Source organism: Pollachius pollachius (assembly GCF_949987615.1).
Source record: "Pollachius pollachius genome assembly, chromosome: 15".
Classification (NCBI taxonomy): domain Eukaryota; kingdom Metazoa; phylum Chordata; class Actinopteri; order Gadiformes; family Gadidae; genus Pollachius; species Pollachius pollachius.
Window position 1 is genome coordinate 6,801,309 of NC_136948.1, and position 11,192 is coordinate 6,812,500.

Consider the following 11,192-nt stretch of genomic DNA (forward strand, 5'->3'; position numbering starts at 1 on the left):
TATGAGGAGAGCGAGAGAGATGGAGAAAGAGATGAAACCCAGATGGTGAAAGAGGGAGAGAGATATGGGTAGAGAGAGAGACAGAGATAGAGACAGAGAGACAGAGCGAGAGAGAGACAGAGAGAGGTGAGAACCTGGTGAGGGCGAGCGCACCAAACCACCCTGGGTGGGTGTGTCTGTTATTAGGAACAAAGCATTGTCACCAGCCCCATTTCAGACCCAGTCCGACCTGTTTACCGCTCAGATTCCTCACACTCCTTGCGGGCAGGTCTATTCACCTCACCTTGGACTCCTTGGCTGCGGTCTGCTTCTCCGAGACAGCGCTCTACAGCTGTGTTCCCCAGAGTACACCTTTGGACTGAGGTTAGATCATCCCTGCGTCTCCTGGACTGGACATTGCCCCCTGCCCCCACTCCCACCCCTGTTATCTGTGGATTCCAGCGTTCCCGCATGGCCAGAGTTCCCTGTTGACTCCCACTTCACTATCCTCTGAGCTGGAGTTCAGTATCACGCTGCATCGGTGACAAGGCCTCCTCACTGTTTTGCGGGCTGTTCTGAAGGAGGCCGCTAGGAGATTGAGATTGGTTGGATTGGCAGAGAGGTTTGCAGGTCATTTCCACCTGGATGTTCATCCTCGTGACCCCAAGAAGGCACTGTGTGTGTGTTTGTTCGAGACTCCTGTTGGAGAAGACACAGCGTCTCGCAATCCTGCGGTGTTGCAGGTGTGTGAGAGTGTGTGTGCGAGTGTGTGTGTGTTTGTGTGTGCGCACGTTGTCCTGCTTTAGGTGTACAGGATGATGGAGGAAGTGGCCGTCCCGGTGGCCTATGACAGCCAAACGCCTTTGTCCTCGCCGGCCAGCGAGGACGAGATCCTGGCCTGCCTGGTGGTGGAGACGGGACCCAAAGCCAAGGTGAGAGCTGCCGGGAGGGTGCTCTTGCAGCCAGGGGGGGCGAACGATGTCTAGTCGGGGCTCTGAAAGGGTTCTGGTTTCGAACCCCAAGGTCTGCAGGGGCTCTACCTGTAGGCCACTGAGCGAGATGCCCCCTGACCACTAAACCAGCTCCTCACTGAGGGTTACCTTAACGACAATTGTCTGTAATCCTGTGAGTAGGAAGTCATGAGGTGCAGCTCTGTTGAGATGGCCTCACCTTTTCAAACTAAAAGTTACAAAGTGCCCGAAGGAAAGGATGCCTATAGCAACAAGAATAACGATACATAAACCCAACAACTTAGTGCGAACAGCACTGAAGCAAGCAGATACACAGTGGTAAAAACATGGGAGAGAAACAAGAGACCCACTAGCAGTGCTAAACTCATCCACTGAATGGGAAGTACTTTAAACCATCTTATCATAAGTGGCTTATGTTTTGTCAACAGGAAGTAAAGTAATGTTTTAAGGGAAAGCAGAAAACAATATGCTACATTGTGTTTTACTCTGTTGGGATTGGCACTTCATTCCTGAAGGGTTTAGAATGGTTTGATTTAATAACTTTATGCAAAACAACAAACCTTTACTCAAATGTTTTTAGGCCATGTATCAGGATTGTCATCACTCAGACCACAAAGACAAAGGAAGCTGAATTTAAGTGAATCTTTAGGAAAGTTTTGGTAAATTGTCATTTCGAAAACTCTTCTGAGGATTGCAAAATAAAGTGTGGGAATAGAAGCCAAATCAAACTGATAGAATGGCGTATAAATATCTCTCCTCTGAAATGGCTCCATTCCTTCCACTTAAGCGGCGTGCGTTTCTCTGAAATGGCTCCATTCCTTCCACTTAAGTGGCGTGAGTTCCTCTGAAATGACGCCATTCCTTCTACTTAAGCAGCGTGCTTTCCCTCAGTAAGAGCCCTTAAGTGTCTCCGGCTCCAGATCTCATCTCTGGTGATCGGAGCGCAATCTGTCCGGCTGTCGCGCTATCTCGCTGCTGAGGAGATAAATCTTCATGGCTCAGCGACATCTGAGCTGGGAAGCTACGTCAGAGTCCCTACCTCAGCTGACGGAGCCCCACTCTCTGTCCCCCAGGGGCCAGTGAAGAGGGCCAAGCTGAAGGAAGTTGTTGTTCAGAGCCAGGAGGAGAATGAAGACCCCATCGACAAATACCAGGTGATTCACACGTCCTCATGTTACTGAGAACAGAGATGAACTGTTACCACCAATGTTCTTAAAACCCCTTCCACTGACGCCCTCGCTGTCCCCTTAACGTTTGTATTACGGGTACAGTACAGGTATATATATATACCCTTAACATCTGTATTAAGGGTACAGTACAGGTATATATGTATACCCTTAACGTCTGTACGTTTGTCTCATTGAACCAAAACCAGGCAATGAGCTAGGCTGTTAGTCGTTTAGTAGATCATTGTTACCGAAATGGGTATTTCAATGTGTTCTAAGTGTACAAAGTTTATTAATATCAAGCGATGACAAGGAGTTGGTTCCGCACATCACCAGTGTTTCTGACTGTGTGTGTGTGTGTGTGTGTGTGTGTGTGTGTGCGTGTGCACGCCTGCGTGCGTGTGCACGCCTGCGTGTGTGTGTGTGTGTGTGTGTGTTCTGAGCAGAGAGAGAACAAGCAGCTCCTGAGGGCCAGCCTTCGCTTGGAGCAGGAGAACGACAGCCTGGCCCACCGCCTGGTGACCAGCAAGATCGCCCTGAGGACCTCCCTGGACGAGGTACCCCCACACACACACACACACACACACTAACACACACCACCTGTGTGTTAGAGCCCCCGGGGCGAGATAACTCTCCCAGAACACCACCTGTCTGTTAGAGCCCCCTGGACAGAGCCGGACCCCCATGGGAGCGGGGCCAGGGCCATAACCCTGTGGGGGTAGGGCCACACCTTAGCTAGCTCTGATACGTGAGCTGCTTACCTTATCCAGCTCTATGACAAATTAAAACTCCCTAACCCCGTTGCTGTGACACATAAGCATGCTGCCTCAGCTACCACAAACTAAATTGAGACACACTTCAACAGGCTACAACCAAGTGCAACATGTCGGCCTGTCGGGTTTGACTTGTATTTAAACACTTTTAAATCTCTGCCGAGGCGTAATCCTGGGAAGGAGTTAATAGAGTCCTTCTGACAGCGCTCTGTGTATTGATTGTGTCAAAATAATATTTTTAACAAAGTGTGCGTAAATCTGTGGAGGCATCCCCTAATCCTGTGGCTAAATGTATTAAAGTTGACATATTATACCACCAGGTGTGAATGTGATCAGCCGTTACAAGCCGTTTTCTGACATCACAAGTGGGCGTGTCCACCTAGGCGTATGACGGATAGATGAGTAACGTTTACTACAGTCCACTGGGTAGACTGGTAGACTGATCTATCTGGCGTAGATCTAGGTGCACAGACAGAATGTTTTGAAATCTGCCTTTTCTGACATCACAAGTGGGCGTGTCCACCTAGACGTATGACGTATGATAGATGAGCAACGTTTGCTGCGGTCCACTGGGTAGGCTGGTAGGCTGATCTATCCAGCACTCATCTAGGTGGACACGCCCACTAGTGATGTCAGAACGGCTTGTAATGGCTAATCACACTCACACTTGGTGGTGTAATGAATAGAATATAATTCTTTATTGTCATTGCACAGGATACAAAGAAATTGGATTGCAGTCCTCTTGGTGCTTTATAAAAAGTTATATATAGAATATAAAACAATACAATGTCCAGCTATTAGGGCTGGGTAAAAAAATCGATTTATAAATGCACTGCAACTTATTGGTTGTTGATTCAATTTCGATTCAAATTTTTTTTTGAAATTGATTATTTCCATAAAAAATTAAAGCTTACTCAGTCATTGTAATCTAGAAGCGAGTATGCCTAAATGTACATGCCCTTTTTACATTTGTCCATGCTATGATTATTACTTTTATGCTGCAAGTTTAGCTCAGGAACAATACTATACAATGGTGTATTCCCTTTTTGCTAGTTAAAGCACAACGAAATGGTTAATTCACTTTAAAATGGTTAATTCTAAATAACATTTAGGTATTTTTGTCATCTGCACGTATTATTGAATCGATATCGAAGCAATTGGATCAATACCAAATCGAACCGATATCGAATCAAGACCTAAAGAATTGAATTGAATTGTGAGGCGCCTGGCGATACCCAGCCCTACCAGCTCCACACTGACCCGTGTAATGCGTCACCTATGAAGTTGAGCGGCTGGGTGGAGTGGACGTGACTTGGTGTGTGTTGGCAGGCGGAGGACACGGTGGACGACCTGATGGAGCAGCTCCGTCAGACCAAGCACCGCCTCCGGACCACCGAGGAGGAGATAAGGGGGAGGGAGCAGGAGGCGGAGCAGGTGAGACCCCCCCGCCCCCTGACCTCAGCGCCACGCCTTTATGCCCTCGCGCTCAGACTCTGCAGTGATTGAGTTATATTTTGTTACGTTTAAGTGGCGGCATGACGTTACAATGCGTTAAAAGACGTCACACGCTACGTTTGCATGACGTCAAACATTACCTTGGTGTTCTATCGCTTAAAGTCCCGTCTCCTGGGTCTCCCTTGAAGCGGAGACTCACTATCTGGACTCTCCTGGTTTAACAAAGGGACATGAATTAGAAAGATTTTGACATAGATTTTAGTTTATTATTTCGTTTTTATTGTATGACTGTGTTCCAACGCGAAGCACTTTGAGTCTGCCTCGTGTATGAAAAGTGCTATGTCAATAAAGTTGCCTTGCCATGAACGCAAAGTCAATGCTCTGCAGATGAAGGAGGGATTCAGGAGGCAGCTGGAGAGCGCCGAGCAAGGGGTGAAGAAGTCTGCCAGGATCGTGGCGGAGTACAAACAGGTACGAGTCCTCCTCCGGCACCGATATAGAGCCTCTATACGAAGCTCGACCATAGAGCCTCTATATGAAGCTCCACTATAGAGCCTCTATATGAAGCTCCACTATAGAGCCTCTATATGAAGCTCCACTATAGAGCCTCTATATGAAGCTCCACTATAGAGCCTCTATATGAAGCTCCACTATAGAGCCGCTATATGATGCTCTATACAAAGCTCGACCATAGAGCCTCTATATGAAGCTCCACTATAGAGCCTCTATACGAAGCTCGACCATAGAGCCTCTATATGAAGCTCAACTATAGAGCCTCTGTATGAAGCTCCACTATAGAGCCTCTGTATGACTGAGTGCCCCCCCCCCCGCTCCCCCAGATCTGCTCCCAGCTGACCCTGCGTCTGGAGGTACAGCAGGCGACCAACAGGGAGGAGATGGAAGCCTTCAAGGTGAGACACCCCCCTCCCCCCAGGGTAAACTAGGGCCCCCCTCAGGGTATACCAGTGCCCCTCACCCCCCCCCAAGGGTATACCTGCCCCTCCCGCTCCAGAGTACACCAGGGGCCCCCTCCTGTCCATGTGTTACGATCCTCTGTCTCCGTGGGAACCGAGACCTCGCTGTAGCCTGGCGCGGGGGGACCCGCTGGCAGCAGAGGCTTCAGGGGCCGGAGGCGTGGGAGTGAGGGGGGCCCCGTTAGAGAGCATGACGGGGGGCTGACCCGTCACCATGACCGTCATGATGACGGGTGTCCTTCAGACTATCGAGACACACACACACACAGACAGACAGACAGACAGACAGACAGACAGACAGACAGACAGACAGACAGACAGACAGACAGACAGACAGACAGACAGACAGACAGACAGACAGACAGACGCGAGCACCAACAGCAATGCACACACACACACACATAAACACATACAGCAATGCACACACACACACATAAACACATACAGCAATGCACACACACACACATAAACACATACAGCAATGCACACACACACACATAAACACATACAGCAATGCACACACACACACACTACTGTATCTCATCCCACCTCGTTGGGTAATAGACGGCCGTTCAGGTTAGCATCTTCTTTAGCTCATCCTGTCTGTTCTAAGCCTTCCTCCCTCCCCCCTCCCTCCCCCTCCATCAGGGCGTACTGAAGGCGTGTCCGGGCTGCCACCTGCTCCTAGAACCCGGGGACGAGTCGTCAAACGGCGACGGCGGCGGCGACGACGGCGTTGCCGCGGCGACCGGCCTGGGTCCGGAGGGGGCGGAGCAGTACGCGCTGCACAGCAGGAGGGCGGAGCGGCAGCGGGCGGAGCAGCGGAGCCGGCGGGAGAAGGAGGCGCTGGAGCTGCAGGTCAGGGCCCTGGAGAGAGAGCTGGCCCAGAGCAAGCTACAGGTGGTGGAGGCGAACTGCAGCATCCAGGTCAGTCCGAGCACGCACGCTCATACACGGACGGAGTACGCACGCCTGTCTGTCGCACTCTATCATAAAGCATAAAAAAATGGAAGAATAAATCTTAAAAAAAAAAAGACAGACATAATGTGCTGGAGACGCGTGTAAAGACACACAAGTACACACATACACACGCAGACATGCATACATACTACAGATGCATGTACTGACCCACACTCACTCACATACTCCTACACACTCACACGCACACTTACTCACACTTTGCTACACAGGTTTACACAGACACACACACGAACGCACACTCTCTTTCTATTTTCCTCACAGACATGCCCGCAGTCATGCAGATGCTAAACATGAAAACCATTTGATTTAGATGTTACTTTGCGTGAACACACAGCTAACTACACCCCCCCTATATATGGTTTGGCCTCTGTTCAGGAGCTGGAGCACCAGAACAGCCTCCTGTCCAGCGATCTGCAGGCGGCCAGGAACAGCTGGTTCACCAAGGCCTTCGTCCAGCGACGGGCGTCCAGCGGGGGGCTCACGGGCCTGGGCCTTCCCAGGGACGACGCCCCCCTGGCTGGGTGGCGGGCCAAGAGACTGGCGTGGCTTCCTAAAGAAAGTCCGGGGGTTAATGTCGATTGATTGGGGGTGGAATTAAAGAAAAAGATAAATGTTGTGTATCGTCTTTCTGCGATGATTTTATCAAATGTTTGTACAAAAATGTGTAGATATTAAGACTTTGAAAGTATATTTGTTTTTCAAGATCAAGCGAGGCAGTAACCTCGTTTATGAGCTAAAGTTTCTGGTGTGTGTACTTGTTCTGGGCGCTAGGGGGCGGTAGTTCAATGGAAATAATGAAAAGCTGAAACGTGTGCTCTAAATTAACATCAGTGATCTCAAATCTATCAGAAAAGGCAAGGATAATTTATAAATGGTAATGATGTTAGTCTTTGATCCGCACCCTGAAACAATATAATCTCTGATAAATTATGTACGTAAACAAATTAAAGAAAAATGTCTCCTCCCTTACGTTCTTTTCCCTGTAGATTCCACTGTCTCTATAACATGGAATTTCAAGTTTCTTGTTTCTCGAGGTCATCCCCCTCAAGAGACGGGGAAAAAAAACATGCATGGGTATTTCTATTAATGTATTTTCCTACTATGTCTTCACTACCACTTCCCCTTTTAATTTCCTATAAAAAAGTGGATTCGTTCACTGAAGCGACACAAGTTGTTTTGACGGCCTGCAAAAGATGATGGGTCAAAGCTCCGTTCTTCTCATCGCATGTGGGATCTTCCTGGCGAGTGGAAGCCCCTCTCTGGACCCCCTGAAGCCAGCTGCTGGACCAGCCAGTAAGTCGAGCAGAATCCTCTATTGTTTACATCTGAATATCCAGTTTACTATTTACCGTTCTCTGACATACCGTAGCATACGGTTCACATGTGCACTTGAATGGCAAAGGACTGCACACAATTCAAAATATCTTTGGACAATATTAGCCTACTGCTTAGGTTTAGGCTGCGGTAAATGAATGCACGAGTAAACGTCTAGTAATAAGCTTAAAGTTCTGTAACCAAAGAAGCTCGATATGGTCTACAACTACCATTACCGTTCTATCACTTCGACTACGAACCATTGGGCCCAGAAGGTGAGTTGATGACTAACGGTCCTTTTCTCTCTGCCAGGTGGTCCTCCTCCTCGACCCGAGGTCCGGTGTCGGTGTGCGGGCTACCCCAACCAGACGCTGTGCCTGTGGTCAGAACCCAGCGGGCAGTCCGTCCCGACCCGCTACATCGCCACCTACAGGTATACATGAGCCCCGCGGGTTAACCATAACCACCTCTGCTCTGAGTTACTGCAACGGCAGGGGTGGGCAATTATTTTTCATTGGGGGCCACATGAGAAATCCCGAATGGCTTTGAGGGCTGAGGAAATTCTGTCATGTCTTAACCTTAGATTTGAAAATATATTGCCGTAAATCTTATTAAGCATTTGTAATTAAAAGGCACTCGAAATTGATGTGAATAAAATAATTCACCATATGCACAACAGAATTACAGTTTGTACAGTTTAGGTTACACACTTTTAGACCTATCTGTATTTGTACCGAGTGCACTGAACTTGAACAGGTGTATTAAAGTGCATCCACATTTGATAAGGTAGGGTAGGCATTACAATCCACACATATAAAAAAAAGTACTCAGTCGGAGGAGCTAAGTCTCGGATTGGGCTTGAAAAAATGCAATGAAGTCAGGTTTGATTCCTGATGTGGCTACGCACAGCACAGCTGACAGGTCAGCTTCTGGACTTGTTATATATTTTTTCGAATAAAAGGGCCATTTTACAATAAAAGGGTTTTATGAGGGCCATATGATGCCAAAGGTCTACTAAACAGGGTGCTTTTTTGAGTTACTTTTTAACATGGCTTCCATTTTGTGTGTGTGCGTGTTGGTGCGTTTCAGAGAGAGAAACAATTCATCTGTCATCCAGCAGTGCCGTCTCGTTCCGCCCGGCTCTTCAGTGTCTGTTCTGAGCTCCTCCTCCTCACCTGAGAAGGTAGGCTTCATTAACATATTTAAACCACAGAGAGTACGGAATAGTCTCCAACACATAGTAGATAAAGGCGATATTGTGAGTGTCATTTTCAACTTCAAAGATAAGATATCATTGACTCTTTGAAGCCCCCCCCCCCTCCCTTTTGAAGGGATGAGGGTGTTCAACACATCCCTCTCTAAAGGTTCTCTAAGGGAACGCTTATCGTCTCTAAGGGTTCCTTAAGGGACCCTCGTCGTCTCTAAAGGTTCCCTAAGGGAACGCTTATCGTCTCTAAGGGTTCCTTAAGGGACTCTCGTCGTCTTTAAAGGTTCCCTAAGGGACGCTTATCGTCTCTAAGGGTTCCGTAAGGGACGCTCATCACCTCTAAAGGTTCCCTTATGATTAGGGTTGGCCTCGGGTCACCCTAACCCTAACCTCTTACTGATGACCTTTCAACCCTGTAGCTCTGGCTTTGCCTGCTGGACCACCTCAAGCTCTACACGGACTACGTGGTGAACGTCACCTCCGTCAGCCCGTGGGGCAGCACCACCCAGCTCACCTCCTTCATGGTGGAGGACATCGGTGAGAAACAGCCTCGTGGTCCAATAAATAGACAGGATATCGGATGGGGACTTTTATAAACCCGCAGCTACATGATGAGCTAATGACTGAACACGAAGGAAACTCTCCTCAGTTAAAGCTGAATGTTCGTTTAGTTTCCTTTAACTGGTGAACAAGAGAAGTGTGAATAAAACCAGTTCAATATGTTACCCCCCCCCCCCCCGCAGTGAAACCTGACCCCCCGGTGGAACTGAGGGTCTCCCAGGGGGTCCCTCGCAGGCTGGCTGTGGAGTGGTCTCCCCCCCCCACCTGGTCCAACCTGGAGGTCTTCCCCCTCAAGTACCGCCTCCGGTACCAGCGCTCCCAGCGCTCCCAGCGCTCCCTGCAGCCCGCCAACCACATCGTCGATGTAAGGACTGTGTGTGTGAGCGTACGTGTGTGTGTGTGAGCGTACGTGTGTGTGTGTGTGTGAGCGTGTGTGTGTGTGTGTGAGCGTACGTGTGTGTGTGTGTGAGCGTACGTGTGTGTGTGTGTGTGTGAGCGTACGTGTGTGTGTGTGTGTTTGTGTGTGTATTTGTGTGAGCGTGTGTATTGGCGGTGTGTGTGTGCGTACGTGTGTTTGTGTATTTGTGTGAGCGTGTGTATTGGCGGTGTGTGTGTGCGTACGTGTGTTTGTGTGTGTGTGCGTGTGTGTATTTGTGTGAGCGTGTGTATTGGCGGTGTGTGTGTGCGTACGTGTGTTTGTGTGTGTGCGTACGTGTGTTTGTGTGTGTGTGTGTGTGTGTGTGAGCGTGTGTATTGGCGGTGTGTGTGTGTGTGTGTATGAGCGTGTGTATTGGCGGTGTGTGTGTGTGTGTGTATGTGTGTTTTTGTGTGTGCGTGTGTGAGCGTGTGTGCTTGCGCATGTCCCCGTTAAATACTGCTTACACACACGCGAGTGAATCTATTGTTGACAATGACATGTTTGGCCGGGTGTGTGAGTGGGCGTGTGTAGGTGTGTGTCGGTGTGATAAATAATCGCACACAGATGAGTACCTGTCTCACGTGATTCAGGGGGCAATGTTCAGCGTGAGTTAAGGATTTGTGTGTGCCATTGTCTGTACTCAATCCTTTCTTGCGTTTTTGTGGTTAAAAAAAAAACACACCCACTTACACGAGCAAATAAAGCATTCCATAACGAGTTCATTAGAGGGCAGGTACGGGGGGGAGGGGGTCATGGCAGACCGACACCCGGACCCCCCCCCCCCCCTTTAAGACGGGAACGCCACCACCCAACCCGTACTCATGGTTCTTGTCGTGTGTTCCTCTCCCCCAGCTGGGCCCCTACGAGAGCACCAGGGTGGAGCTGCCGGGTCTGGCCTCGGGCCGCACCTACCGCTTCCAGGTGTGCGCCATGGAGCTGCTGGGCCTGGGAGAGTGCAGCTCCTGGAGCTCCCCCGTGGAGGTGCTCACGGCCCGGAGGCGCTGAGGCCCGGAGCCGTCTGCTGCACTTTAGTGGGGTTAGTCTAGGGTTAGTCTACTAACCCCACTTCTCTAACCCCCCCCCCCACACACACACACACACACACACTTCTCACTGCTCACTGCTGGACATTGTACAACCGCTGAGAGCAGTTATAAAGGATCTATCCGTCTATTTAATTTTCTATTATTATATATTTTTAATTATTTTTTACTTATTTTACTTCTTTATTTAACTTTTTTGAATTGTGTATTTGATCGGTTTGTTTCCTTGTCATTTTCACGAAATATTGCAATAAATAATAAGTGAAAAAAGAAAGGTGTCACTGTGCGTCTCCGTGTCAGACCAGGGTCAGCTTCCAGCGGTGACCTCCCCAGACGAGGAACATCTGGGA

At 49.1% G+C, this 11,192-nt stretch overlaps 2 protein-coding genes across 2 annotated transcripts; both read left to right on the forward strand.

The window, feature by feature from the left end:
- The first annotated feature begins 231 nt into the window (after positions 1-231).
- On the forward strand, positions 232-7,256 carry LOC307087243 (rab GTPase-activating protein 1-like). The gene is made up of 8 exons (XM_079752745.1): positions 232-911; positions 2,024-2,104; positions 2,563-2,673; positions 4,219-4,323; positions 4,732-4,815; positions 5,184-5,255; positions 5,967-6,245; positions 6,675-7,256. Exons 1-8 carry the CDS (start codon positions 795-797, stop codon positions 6,879-6,881), a joined length of 1,056 nt encoding a protein of 351 aa, XP_079608871.1. The 5' UTR covers positions 232-794; the 3' UTR covers positions 6,882-7,256.
- A 229-nt stretch (positions 7,257-7,485) lies between these two features.
- ebi3 (Epstein-Barr virus induced 3) lies at positions 7,486-10,804 on the forward strand (the record flags this gene model as incomplete). Its single annotated transcript, XM_079752243.1, has 6 exons — positions 7,486-7,592; positions 7,926-8,046; positions 8,703-8,796; positions 9,240-9,357; positions 9,564-9,745; positions 10,652-10,804. Exons 1-6 carry the CDS (start codon positions 7,493-7,495, stop codon positions 10,802-10,804), a joined length of 768 nt encoding a protein of 255 aa, XP_079608369.1. The 5' UTR covers positions 7,486-7,492.
- Between the last annotated feature and the right edge of the window lie 388 nt (positions 10,805-11,192).

What these genes read in the sequence shown, in the direction of transcription:
- LOC307087243 (XM_079752745.1), top strand. Translation starts at nt 795, where the DNA reads ATGATGGAGGAAGTGGCCGTCCCGGTGGCCTATGACAGCCAAACGCCT. An exon ending in TGAGGACCTCCCTGGACGAG is followed by an intron (nt 2,674 to 4,218) that starts GTACCCCCACAC and finishes GTGTGTTGGCAG; the next exon opens with GCGGAGGACACGGTGGACGA. An exon ending in TCGTGGCGGAGTACAAACAG is followed by an intron (nt 4,816 to 5,183) that starts GTACGAGTCCTC and finishes CCGCTCCCCCAG; the next exon opens with ATCTGCTCCCAGCTGACCCT.